This window comes from Salmo trutta, chromosome 18 (assembly GCF_901001165.1).
Source record: "Salmo trutta chromosome 18, fSalTru1.1, whole genome shotgun sequence".
NCBI lineage: Eukaryota > Metazoa > Chordata > Actinopteri > Salmoniformes > Salmonidae > Salmo > Salmo trutta.
Genome location: NC_042974.1, coordinates 22,047,841 through 22,061,122, shown reverse-complemented (window position 1 = coordinate 22,061,122; position 13,282 = coordinate 22,047,841). Strand labels below are relative to the sequence as shown.

At 39.4% G+C, this 13,282-nt stretch overlaps 1 protein-coding gene across 1 annotated transcript; it reads right to left on the bottom strand.

Moving 5' to 3' along the window:
- Positions 1-2,980: 2,980 nt before the first annotated feature.
- On the bottom strand, positions 2,981-6,088 carry LOC115153008 (pterin-4-alpha-carbinolamine dehydratase). Its single transcript, XM_029698005.1, has 4 exons — positions 5,944-6,088; positions 4,330-4,461; positions 3,940-4,020; positions 2,981-3,709 (listed from the first exon to the last, which is right to left on the bottom strand). The coding sequence occupies exons 1-4, from the start codon at positions 5,944-5,946 to the stop codon at positions 3,617-3,619; spliced, it is 309 nt and encodes a 102-aa protein (XP_029553865.1). The 5' UTR covers positions 5,947-6,088; the 3' UTR covers positions 2,981-3,616.
- Positions 6,089-13,282: the final 7,194 nt, after the last annotated feature.

Below are 13,282 nucleotides of genomic sequence, written 5' to 3'. Positions count from 1 at the left end.
TTTTTACCCTTTAGTGTGTGTACATTGGGATATCACTTTAACAGTAAAAAAAAAAATTAATTTTTTTTTTAAACAATCGCCAGAGGACATCTTTAATACTCAATGTTCCAGGTACAACAGCGTTGGTCAGTCTGTTTGATTCATCTACAACAAATAATGGTTTTAACTGAAAAGCACTAATGTCCTAGTGAAAGAAATAATTACCCAATGAACAGGAAGGAGCAATGTTCTCTGCATGTATTTGTAAGGACAACATACTTGAATCATTTAAGACTTGAGCCCATTTTGAATTTAACATTACCTTCCTAGGCTCTTGTACTATATTGTATATATTCATGTATTCCTAATTGTGGTCAGTTTGTGGCTAATTGCATCTTTCAGTAATAATTTAGACTGCAAGAAATCCTGGCTGCTGTAACACATTACCTAGTATGCTGTACACCGCCACTATGTTAAGAATCTGAGACTGCAATCCTCTGATTTGACAACATATATTCATTACCCCCTCTATTCATTGAGAGAATGGTTTAGACCTTAATTGAATGGTTTAGCCCTGAATTGACCTCAAAGAACAGAATACATACTGAAATAATATCTTTATAAGTTATAAAGTCTCCATCTCAGTTACGTTGTGTTCTTGTAGCTAACTAATTGATTTGGCTTCTAATTTTATCTACCTCAGTTTCTGTTCAATGCAATTGTGTTGCTTGTTCAGTCATTATAGGTCTAAAGAATACCGGAAAAGCCTGCCTCAGTTTTTCATGTGGCATTTGATAAACTGCAGTGTTCTTAAAAAGCACTACTGGTATAAAACTGTTTGCAAAAAAAAAAAAAACGAAACTACTGTATGTACACTTGGTAGGCCCCCCAAAACACAGTTCAAATGATCTTTCCCTCAAAATGTTCCATGTGCTTTCACATGTGTTTGCAGTCAAACTTAAGTGCATATCCACTTTTCTTTCCATGTCTGTAGCTAGGTTTCTATCCAATTGACAGATTTCCATGCGAATATTTTTTTAATTAAAGAAAATACTGCATGCCCACTTTCCCACCAGTGCTGTTTCCACCGAACAGACCTGTCGCGGATAAAAATCATTGCGTGATGACGTAGAGCACAAAACATTATATTTTTCGCTGAAGTTTATGTACCGATTTCTTTTTTTAATTCTAAAGTTCAATATGTTTCCATCGCAATTTTCAACTCTACTGATTTAGTTTTGTCACAAACATTTGCGTTAATTAGAAAATGTGCCGGCTCTGGTCTTGGCACTGGCGCTATAGCCAACAGCTCACAGATCAAGTGCGGGTAGCCTAGTCTACATGACGATATTATGCATGAAATGTTTTATTTGTCAAGCATCGATTATCATGTTACCAGACTATGACCATCGATATTTAATGGAAAGGAGCATCAAGATCACCGTGCACTTTCACCACGCTGTGATGTTCATCACCATTGATTTAATCTGTAATTGAATAAACGGGATGGTTTTCCAAGTCGTAGTGGGAGGACCACACACTGTCATCGCGTGACTCCAAGTTACTTCGATATGATATTATATTTCTACACGGCGCATAAAGGCGTTTCCACCGCTGTTTCTCTCGTCATACATTTTACAGATACAAAAATATCACAACATGCCGAACGAACAAATGATCTGTCGTATTTATAAAATTGTACCGAAACTTCCTGTTTTTTTAATACTTTTACTTTACTCACAAAACTGGGGATGGAAACGTGGTTTGTGTCGTAGGTTTTACCTTCTGGAGTCATAAGGGAAATAATCTGATATCAGTGTTATGATGATGCGATGGCTTTTAAATCATACCATTGACTTTTAGCCCAGTCCTGTTGTATAATTCTTATGCGTTGTCTGTGCGACCACTGATTTTTATCTACAACGATCGTGGTTTTGGGTAAATACTAATTTGTGGGCCAATCCTGGTCCTCGAAGGCTGCGGTGTCTAGTTTGTTCTTTGATTGGTTTTCTAGCTCAAAATCAATGCTTGATTTATATAGCAACTATGAAAACCAATAGACGGGGTGGCCCTCAGGCGAGTTGAGAACACTAGCTGGATTACCTGAAAATATACAGTACCACTGAACAAAATTGTCAAAGATCTAACCATGGGTAGTTTCTATTTTTTAGATGGAGCAATCAATGTGGAAATAACCACTATGTTGACATTTTAATAGCCAGGATGATATTCAATTGCAATAGAAACATAAAGGTAATTAATGTAAATTGTGATAGTGTTAGTACCTGAGAAATTGCTGCTTAGTGCTTACCCCACCATAGTCTAAATTGTACAGTAAGAATCTGTAAAATGTACAAACGTACAGTGTAAATCTTAACGAAGCGCCTTGCCCTCAAGGAGGTAGGGTAAAGCTCATGCCTTCTGTTGTCTAAGGGCATAATCTTCACAGCAATAAATCACATTCACCTGTATGCCTTCAGGAGCCAGATTAATGAGGGCTGTTGGGTAATGCCAATGTACAGAATCTCAAAATGTAGATTGTATTTATATGTATCGATCAGCCTTAGGGATTTGGCTTCGCAACATCAAGTTCAGTAAGGTCCAGTTAATTTATACTGTACATGTACATTTTAATATCATTAAATGTTTTTGAAAATCAAAAAATATAGTGGCATGAATTTGTAGCTATTTGTACTATTGTGTAGTTTCTTGCTACCCTTCATTATTCCAGAGAAACCCCCTTTGGAAAGAATTTGTTGGCCATGGTTACACTCCTTTCAGCGCAACAATTGATTCCAAAATACTTTCAGCACACAGGAAGCTGAGCACCATAACATTTTCAATAAACCTACAACAGCTGTTCCATTTGTTGTTTTTAGAGAAATTCATTCAATGTGATAACCTTGTTTATAATATGATTTCTAGGAGGGGTGAAATATTGAGGCTGACCCCCATTTGTCTGCAGGCTACACTTTGGACAAATGAATAAACAGACACTTACTGGTTATTCAAACAACTATTTGTCACTTACAAAACATTACACAGAGGACAACCGTTTCAGACACAGACTAGACAGACAAAATCAGTGTTTTATATAGCATATGTTGGAATGAACAAATAGATTTTCCCCAGATTTCAAAGGTTGAGAGTCCGAGCTAGAGTAATATGTACATTAGACACTTGATTTTACATTACCTGATTCCGCTCAGCTGGGGACAGAGGAATGTTTGATATACAGTATATGGTATTTTTACTAGCTAATCACTGGTAAATCCACTTTCCACCAAAGCAATTTTTTAAAGGTATATTTGGCTTCAGTCTAGCAACAAACACCACACCAGCAAAATGTTTGGGAATTAAGTGACCTGTAAACATTAAATATTAATTGGGATTCTGTGATGCAATTTCCTCTTTGATCATTTCCTGTTAAAGGTTAGTCATCTGAATGAACGTATGGAGAGCGATGAATAGGCAGGCTCTGCTCTGGGTTCCGCCAGTACAAATTAAAAAATAATAATAATGTATGCATTCACTACTGTAAGTCGCTCTGGATAAGAGCGTCTGCTAAATGACTAAATGTCTAATTGAAATGACGAACTGAAATGACAAACTGAAATGGCAGCAGGACACGAATTGCTTAGAGGACCGATGCTTGGTCAACGAAGGTAGCCAAAGTGATGTCTCTCTGAGAGAGGCCCCCACAGTCATGTGTGCTGAGTGTGATTTGGACCTGGAGGAAAAGGAGAAGATGGAGTGAGGATAAGGATGAGAGACCGCAGGAAAGACATGGTAAATGGAAACCAGAATGACAGGAATGGGTGAGAATGAGACATACAGAGGAACAACTAAATAAAAAAAGTCAAGTCACAACATACCTTTTACAACTAGTGATGCTAACAGGTTTGTCTATATCTATTTTACCCCAGGCAGTGGGCCTTGGGCAGGGGCTTATTGAAATACCTTGTTGTACACGTTAAACCACTCAGGGTGATGGTCCATCTTCTCAGCTTGTAGTGCCACCCTGGACATGAAGCCAAAGGCCTGTGATAAAGTAGCAGATTATAATTCCAAATCCTTATTGTCACAGTCAAGTAATATGCATTGTATAGCCCACAGCCATTTATTAGCAAGTTTCTTATTTTGTTTGGTCACGTGATGTCACATTGTCAGAAAATCTGTGCCTGTATTCAAAAAGTATCTCAGAGTAGGAGTGCTGATCTAGGATCAGTTTGGACTTTTAGAACAAAATGATTAAGATAGCATGGACAGAGAGGACCCGATGTTAGATAAACAGACACTTTATATGGGCCTTGGGCCCTAGTTTGAGTATATTGTCCAAGCCTTTCTGACCTGGTTAAAGTCTTTGAAGATGAATTCTTTGTAGATGGCGTCCCTTCCCACAACCTCCACCCATTGGGCATTCCGTAGCAGGGGGAGTAAGTGGTCCCTCTCCTCCTCACTCAAACCCTGGATTTTACTGGCCTGGAAGAGCAAAGCAAACCGGATTCCAATGTAAAGGGGGCAGTTGCACAAATGTAAACTGTGATTGGTTACAAAGAAGACCATCTGGAATCAATAGAGTGTTAGCATAGCATTCCTGAGGCCTGTTCAAAAGGGTGCAATGTTACAGAACGTTCAGATAGAAAATGTGTTTTGTAGAACGACATGTACAATTACCTGTTATGTAGAATTGGGAATTGTGTCAGCTTTATTAATACAATTTATTTCTGCAACATTCTGAACCTTTCACCCTAACTGCAAACACCCTGGTTTTCAAAATGGGGGAGGCTTCATTGCTTTCTCCATATCGCTTCAATAGATTTCCCATAGAGATAGATAGAGGACTCATGTGCCCAAAAGTCCATTTTAGCATGGGTCGAGTACTTTCACCATTTTGATGTAGTCAACTGGGTGGGACTTCCTATGGGATAAGGAAGGATCACACAATTCCATCCAGGTCACCAGGAGGGACCAGCCAATGAATTATACTTGTGATGAAACATTCCATAACTGCAGATGGCAGTAAATCACCAACCTTGTCTTTATACCTGTTCAAACAACACACTCTAGCTGGCAGTGTGCACGCTTTCAGTTTGTTTGCCAACTCATAGAAGTAGTAGAAGAAGAAAATGGGCTACTTCAAAATTGAGATGGCATCAAAGGCGCTGTCCATGCTCTCAGACACCATAATGGGACAGATATAATGACGCAATGTCTAAGTCTATGGGAATTCCACAGCACTTTACACATGATGTGGTATCACATGCGATTTAAACTCAGTCAATTCTGAAAGGTAAGTCAAAAAGGAGGCTTATGTCAGCTGCAGTTGTGAACGGAAAAGGCACAGGCTATGGAGTGCAATGATAAGTAAATCACTCATCTTCAACCAATTTGTGTTATAGATTAAAAGGCTTGCAACTGAATGAATGAAGGGGGGTATTTTTTAGAGGATTTGTCAATGTCCCCAAATGAACCAACATGGACACATGTTGAGCCAACATGGACACAAAACAAACATGTCACAATGAAGTAGTCGATACTGCTGATAAAGTGGAACGAAGTCAACAGGTATCTTAGCAACAGGCTAATCTGTTCTATCTGAGAAACGCTGACAGATTTTGGGGACAGCACATTGAGCACAGGCATAACAATAACCTGAGGCTTCAACCTCATCTCATTCAATGATTGGCTGCATAGAGACTGTTCGTGTCAGGACAACAATGTTTTATTGCAAAACAACGTATACACTTTAGGTGCCACCATGTTTTAATATTGAGATAGTATTCTGTTCGTCAAATATTCTATTTGGCATGATCAAATCAACAGTAAAAACCTCAAATTGCTTCATCTTCAGTATCTATTGAAGACAACACAGCAACATAACAATACAGTGTGTCAGCCAGAATACAGTTGGCACTTGGCTATAAGCAGCGCCCTCGGATAACGTTGAAGCAATTCACTCACCATGGTTTTTTTGGCTGTTCTCAGAGAGACAGAGGACTCTTCTTCTGCTCGTTTCACTTGCAGTGAGTCAATCTGCTATGGTAGCTAGCAGCTGGAATGCAAGCGGGGGTCCTGTTTTAGCTGTCCATGCAGAAGCCTGAAGAGAAATGCCCTCTTCTGGTTATACTGCCCAGCTTGTCTTCAGCATGGCAATCATCATAAATCTGCCGTTGCCCGTCACGACGCCATTTCGCTAGCCAGTCTTTATGAGGGAAAATTGAAAAGGGCATCCATGTGGGATTATGTTTTCTTTGTGAAAGGATGAGGACACATTATGTTCTCATATACACAACAGCACTCGCTGTCAACAAAAATCACTGATTGGTGTCATTCACGTGAGTGTAGGATAATAACGATCAATGGTTTACTGTGATGGAGACGTAGACTTGGCTAAATGAAGACCCATATGTCTGAGCGAGTCGACGGTTACCTCTGTCCCAACTGTCATGGTCCAATGCAGGTCAAAGTTTAATGAGTTGCCCTACTGTGAGATGACCCCTGTGAACTCAGCCCTCACAGGGAGCGCTCAGGGAAATGAACTGGTTAATGAAATGAACCGAGGGAGAGGATGTGACAAGTGATAATGTTAAATGGCTGAATGAGTGTGGGAAATGAATACGCCGCTTCAGGGGTTTGGTTTGATTTGCACTGCAAAGGATTTGTTCATGTGCATACATTCAGTGGCTGGAACTTGAGATAGATGAGTAATGGGGGTTGTTGTACTGATAGAGGGTTGTTTGAGCTCTCTTCTTTCCCCCAAATGATTTCACCTTAGAATGTGGCTCCCTCTCGTCTGTATATCCTTTGCTGTAAGACAGACCCTGGGATGGTACACCGATAGAATCGCAATACCAAAATATTCATGCACACATTCATGTTCATAGTGCATGGGATTTCAAATGTGTGGGTAAAACATTTAGGTAACATGTACTATGAATACCCCCTTCATAATACATTATAAGCACACATATAACTCCTTATGTGACTGTTTATGTTGTCTTATCCTCTCAATCTGAACCCAAAGACACTCCAAGTCAAATGAGAGGAACTACTCTACACTAATGCATGCATGCATACTGCCCTTTAAACACTATTTGTATCTGGCTGTCATAAAGATGAGTGGCAGTGGAATTGTTTTGTAGTAGGAAATGGAGCCCAGAAGAATTCTAACACAGATGCTATTTTTTGCTCCTTACAACCAAGCTAAATGAAGGAAAGCATAATGCAAAGTCGTATTCAGGTGAGTGTTCTCATTCAGGGGTAAGGGTGCTAGAGGTGGTCTTACTTTGATGTCCAACAGAGAATGTATAAGACTGTGTATGCATAGTAGAACAGCAAATTCAATCCACGTGACTGTATATACAGTACCGTGGCTTCACTTTATCAACTGTAACCAAAATTAGTTTTTACATATTAGATCATTTTTTTCAAGGCAGCATAAAATTGTCAGTTTACTTTTCTGTATTTACTGTACCACTTTTTAACCAACTTTTTAAATGTGTCACAGCTTTGCCATATCTTAAAGTACAATGAAATGTGTAGATTTGACATTGAATATAGTTTAAAAGAGGAAAGAGAATTTGCAAACTGTCATTTGTTGTCAGTTATGGCTAATTTCACTTAATTTACTGCATGGTCATCTTCATTATATAGGCATGCTATTTACAGTGTTTTAAGCCTGCTTTATCTTTATGATTCAGATAAAGCTTTTTCATGTAATTGTAAATGACTGTATTCATATTTTTATGAATTCATTGTTTTTAGGACTGCCAGCATTGAAAATGGACCAGGCATGGCTTACGGTCCATAACCTGCTACCAACCGAAGTTAATGTCCACGACATCTCTGATTACTGTTACAAGGTACAGTGTCTGTCTATAAATTCTACAAGGTTGAAAAGGGTCAAATTATCAACTAGAGATTTACAGAGAGGTAACAATATCATTAGGTAAAAATGCAAAAAGACTAGTTTCATATTTTAGCTTCGTTCACAGGTGTAACAATGCTCAGTAAATCTGTTCCTGAGTGCACATGCTTGCATATTTGTATAAAACAAAGAACGTCATACATACAGTGTTTGACAGTGACATCATGCCCAAACATCACAAACCAGTGCCTTTTTAGAATCTACATAACCTGTTCTCTACCATGCAGAGTCTGTAACAGCCCTTGGTCAATGTTTGTCACAGCTTTACAGTTACAACCAATGGGGGGAAACACAACTCTTTGCAGGTAATGTATTCACAGATATTGAGCACATAATTAAACATAAGACTGGCATAACATCTACATAAGCAATACATATCAACTGCCGTAGGCATTGTGCCATCAATGAGCAACATACATGACTTAAAACATGGTATACATAGACTTGAATTAGTATACTGAACATTCCAGATAAAATAATGATTTGTAAGTAAATCATTACACATTCTAGTTCCTTGTGTTTTTGATAATTAGAGTCCTCTCTCCTCTCTCAGTGGATGGGCTGCAGGTCTGTAACCTTCCCAGATCTTGACACAGAGCAGAATATACTGCTTTGGCATTCTGATGATTGCATTTGCAATCCATGAGATTATTTACTGGGGTGGGAGTGTAATCCTGACCTGCTTTCTGAGCCTGACTGATGCTTCTGCTGAAACTACCTCGCCACGTATTGATCAGAGGCCCTTTTTGGGGTTAATAGGAGCTGACACTCCAATAATGATGGAAAGAGCCATTAAGCCTGCGAAGATACCGGTGGAAACCTCAGAAGGCATGTTACGGCAGTGGCCATATTTATAAACAATCAGAGCGTTACAAGACATCAGGGAAGAGCATTGACATTTGGGGGTCACCCTTAAACGTGCTCCAAGGGATCTGGTTTCACAGGACAAGGCAGGTTTATCTTCTCTTCTTCAGTTGAGGTCTAGTCTTGGACTTCCTATAGATCAATGCTGAGGTCCCTAACCAGAGTGAGCCACTATCGATTTCCTTTCCCCCCTAAAAAAAAAAAAACTCCAAGTGATAGCTAGTATGTCATCCCCCAGTCAATCAATAGGAGCTTGTAATGCACTTTTTTGGGGGGGGGGGGGTGAAACTGGAGACATATAGGGTACAGCTGAAGGCTGCACTACTGGCTTATGGACACTAGGTGTCCCCCACGAGCTACATTGATTCCTGTGAAGACCCTTCAGAGGGGATGGTGTGGAAAGGACCATTTACCACTAAGGGAAATTCATACTAATGTGTACTGCAGCAATGTCGAGTGAATGTGTGACAGATGCAAAGGACAAACAAATGCATGCTTTTTGATGATCACTGAAAAAAACATAATGATGAGCTTGTCGTGCGTTGCTTTTGTGTCTTCCCCCTATTGAGTGCATTGTTGTTGATACAGGCATAGTCTCCCATCAATGTCACCTGCTACCATACTGGGCATGTCAGTCCAAGTAACACTAATTTGCGTGTGTAAACAAAAACAATTTCCTGTCATTTTGAAAACAAAATATTTAGAACGGCACCCTTCTTTTTTTTTTTTACATTGGATACTTTTTTAGCTATAGATAAATCATTTTACTGAAAATGTCCAATCAACTGGACAATATGATTTAAGATATGGACTTTTATGTACGTTTTATGTACTTTTTGTGTCATCACAATTATTTAGTACAGTGGATGATAACAGTTTATAATGGCAAATGCCAACAAAAGTGAAAGTAGACAGTACTAAAGTACTTGTGAATCCTTCTAGGAGTAAGGCTAAGCCTGAGACTTTGATCCTCACAGTTCCTAATTGAGTCAGCAAAGAGGAGCCGTGTTGTACACTCCTATTGAGAAGTAATTCTCTCTCCTCTCACGGGACAAGATGTGTATCGATTAGATAAGACAGTCTTTCTTGAAGCGGATAAAAGAAAAGCTTTTCTGTTTGTTTTGGATGGTGCTCTGCACAGGAAAGGGATTGTGGGTTATACATTAGGGAGCGTGGAGGGATTAAGCCGTAATGGGATTTTGAAAGCGTCTCTCCATAATGTACACTCTACTTAACAATATTTCAGATTATGTTGTAGATCAGACTTTTAAGGCCAAGTAGCCATTATCTGGCAGATATATGGCTAGTGTGACAGCACCCCCCACAATATTATGAGCTTCCATTAGCTTCACTGTCTGGTGATTATAGTCAGGCCCCATAGGGCCCTCACAGCTTTAAGTAATGGGCTGGTCATCAGCAGAAGCTAAAGGCACAGGAGCAGGTTAGAGTTAGCCTTTGCAATTTAAAAGTTAACTTTAACCCTATCAGTCTCGAGACCCCCGCAAAAATAGTATTTTCATTTATCTGACTTTCATTTATCTGCATGTCCAGCCCTTATATTTAGCCTCACAATGAAGTGTTTTACTATTTTATTTCAGGACAACCAGGGCTGCAAGTAGAATACAAAACAATTTGACATGAACAGTTGCATTCATGAGTTTTATTGACAAATGTCAATAAATCAAAAAAGGTCAGGAGGAAGCAAAAACATAATATAAATTAATTTATATGAACGCTGTGTACAGAAATGGTTTACTCTGGGAAATTAGTTTGGAGTTAATGAGCATATTACAGTATTATAGACACTATGTTCTGGGCTATAAAATGTATAAAATCCATGAATATTACAGTGGACATGCAAGTCCACTCTCTAATGTTATTAGTACTGTATTTTACTTGTATTTATTTTATTTAAAAAATAATCAGGAAGTCATACTGAGACCGTCTCTTTTACATGAACCCTGAATTACATAAATGACACACATCAAAATATGAATACAATGCAACCAGAAAGGCCAGGTGTTCATTGGGCCATAGCACACAGTCCCGAGAGAGGCTGGCATTTACCCTCTGGATGGTGGCAGGGTGGACATCTCTCTTCTGGAGAAGGGTAGATATTACAATCTTAGCAAGGGGAATGAGGCTCTCTCTATCAGTCCCCTTAGTGATGTGGCCACCCTCTCCTGTTGGGCATGCAGGTCATTGGTCCCCGTGTGAATTATGATATGGCTAAGGGAGACAAGCTGGGCTACAGTCAAGAGCTCCGTAGCACTCTCTGTTGTGGGGCACCATAACTTTGCCACCTTTTTATTAGAGAAAAGTTTATTCTCTAATATAAACTTTCCATTGCAGTCCGTCATTTGATATAATGTCTGGTTTCTCGTCAGGTCTGTGGAGTGATGGGAGGAATTACGGGCCGTGAGATGGGGATGGAGGGGGTCAGCTGGGTTGGCGCATTGGTTGGTTGGGTTGGTTGGTGTGTTCTGATTTAACTGTTGGCTTGGTCCTATTTTTTTGGGGGGGACTCTTTGTAGAGTGGATGGTGGTGGTGGAGAAATTCCTGCCTTAGCTCATGTAGCTCCATCTGCAGGTCCTCCATCTGGCTGGTGGCTATAAGATGCTGTGGTACTGCAGGTGTCACATGTGAGAGACACATGCCCAGGACTGTGTCTGCTGCAGGCAAGGAAGGGAGTGGGACACTGGGGACTACATACTGGGGCACAGAAGGAGTGGAAGATGTTGTAGGTAGTGGACAGTGGAGAGGTCTTAAGTTGAGCAACAAGAGGTTTTATTTGCTCATAATAGTGAAACATTTATCCAGACTGGACCCCGAACCTTGAACCGTCACAGTGCCGTTATTATAAGTATTAATGTTACATTTTGGAGGTGGTATCAATGTACAGTTGCCTCATTGATCTGTTTTATGACATTTTAAGTTTGTTGGTCTTGTGGAGAGCTGTTTAATGATGAAGTCTGCCCTCAGAGTCTCTGGGGATTCTATTAGAAATGTATTTTAGAATTTCGTTTTTCTTGACTCACTTGTAACATTTTCAGGATATGTGATGGCAAGGTCTCTGCAAAAAATGCTTAGAGAATCCATCCATCTTCATCTCCATGGTGACCTATTTAAACAATGCACTCTGCTATAGAATGATGTGCATGTGCCTATTGATGAAAGCCCTTATTTAAATAATGTGCCTATAGATAAATGCACATTTTAGGAATAATACAAATAAATATATTAAATGTGTTTTTCAATGAAACAACACATTACACATAAGATACTCTCTCAATATTCAGAATGTTCCCACCTCCTTTCCAAGTGCTCTTTTGTTTGTTTGTTTGTTTGTTTGTCTGAACTATCGTTCAGAGATCCCTCAGAAATCCTTCCTGTTTCGCCCTCTGTTGGTTTTGTGTTTGTTTATCTATGTCCTAATTGTTATTGTTGTCCTTGTTGGGTTTACAGTCCCCCAATCCCAATCCTTCCTTGTGTTGCCTGATGATTCAGTAGATGAGCCTTGCATGAACCAAGTCGATCAATCTCTCAACGTCTCTCCAAACTGTTTCCACAAAATAAAAGTATCTTCCAATTCCTCTAGATGTGCAGAACACAACAATACACTAAAATAAACTGTTCACATATACTAAAATAATTTAACAAAACATTGACATTTAAGGAGGAGCTCATGGAATTGGTTGCTAGGAGACTTGTGTTGCACATACAGTACCTCACACCACAAGTCACCTGCCAGGTTAATGTAAGCCACAATGCTTCCAGAGTGGTTTGTGATATAGTGACGAGTATTAAGTATTAATTAAACTAATACACATGACTTAATCATTTTAGGATCTAATTTCCATGTCCATTGCTGTTTTTGAGTTGAAATGTATCCAGATTCTGTAAGCTATTTAGCTGACAATAAAGATGACTCTACGTATGTAAAGGATTTAAATTACTTTAGCAAAGACACAATTTCCTTTCATATCAGGATAAGGAACTAGGGCCAACGCACCATACCCACATTTACCCCCCCCATGTTTTGAGAGTAATATGGGTTTTTAATGAGTGACTGACAGAGAGGTTGTACTTTTTCAGAAGTGATCTAGTGCATATTCTTTGTTCAGAGTGGATGTCATAGTGTCTATTCAACCAAAGATTAAATGGCCACTCATTGTTTTTCCACTCTACGACAGACAGGGAGCACCGTGTTTCCTGTCCCCTCTGCTATGAGGCCTCTAGAGGCCGGAGAGGGAGTACACGTGACAATGTTAATTAATGCAGTGGTTTAAACTTCACTGTTTCTTACTAAACAAGACAGTAGTCATAATAAACCAGTGTAGTAATTGCAGATTTGTGTTGCTGATACAAAAGTATCTGTAGGTGATTCATAGGATTTCACAGATTACATGATTAAGATTTGAAACCTATCCAAGAAAGCAACATCACTATACTGTCTGTGCCTTGCCGCTGACACATATTAGTCTACTGCACATAGGTATGTAGTGATC

Coding starts and splice junctions, on each gene's coding strand:
- LOC115153008 (XM_029698005.1), bottom strand. Junction 4,021..4,329: donor TCTTCAAAGACTTTAACCAG/GTCAGAAAGGCT, acceptor ACTTTATCACAG/GCCTTTGGCTTCATGTCCAG. Junction 3,710..3,939: donor GGTTTAACGTGTACAACAAG/GTATTTCAATAA, acceptor CTTTTCCTCCAG/GTCCAAATCACACTCAGCAC.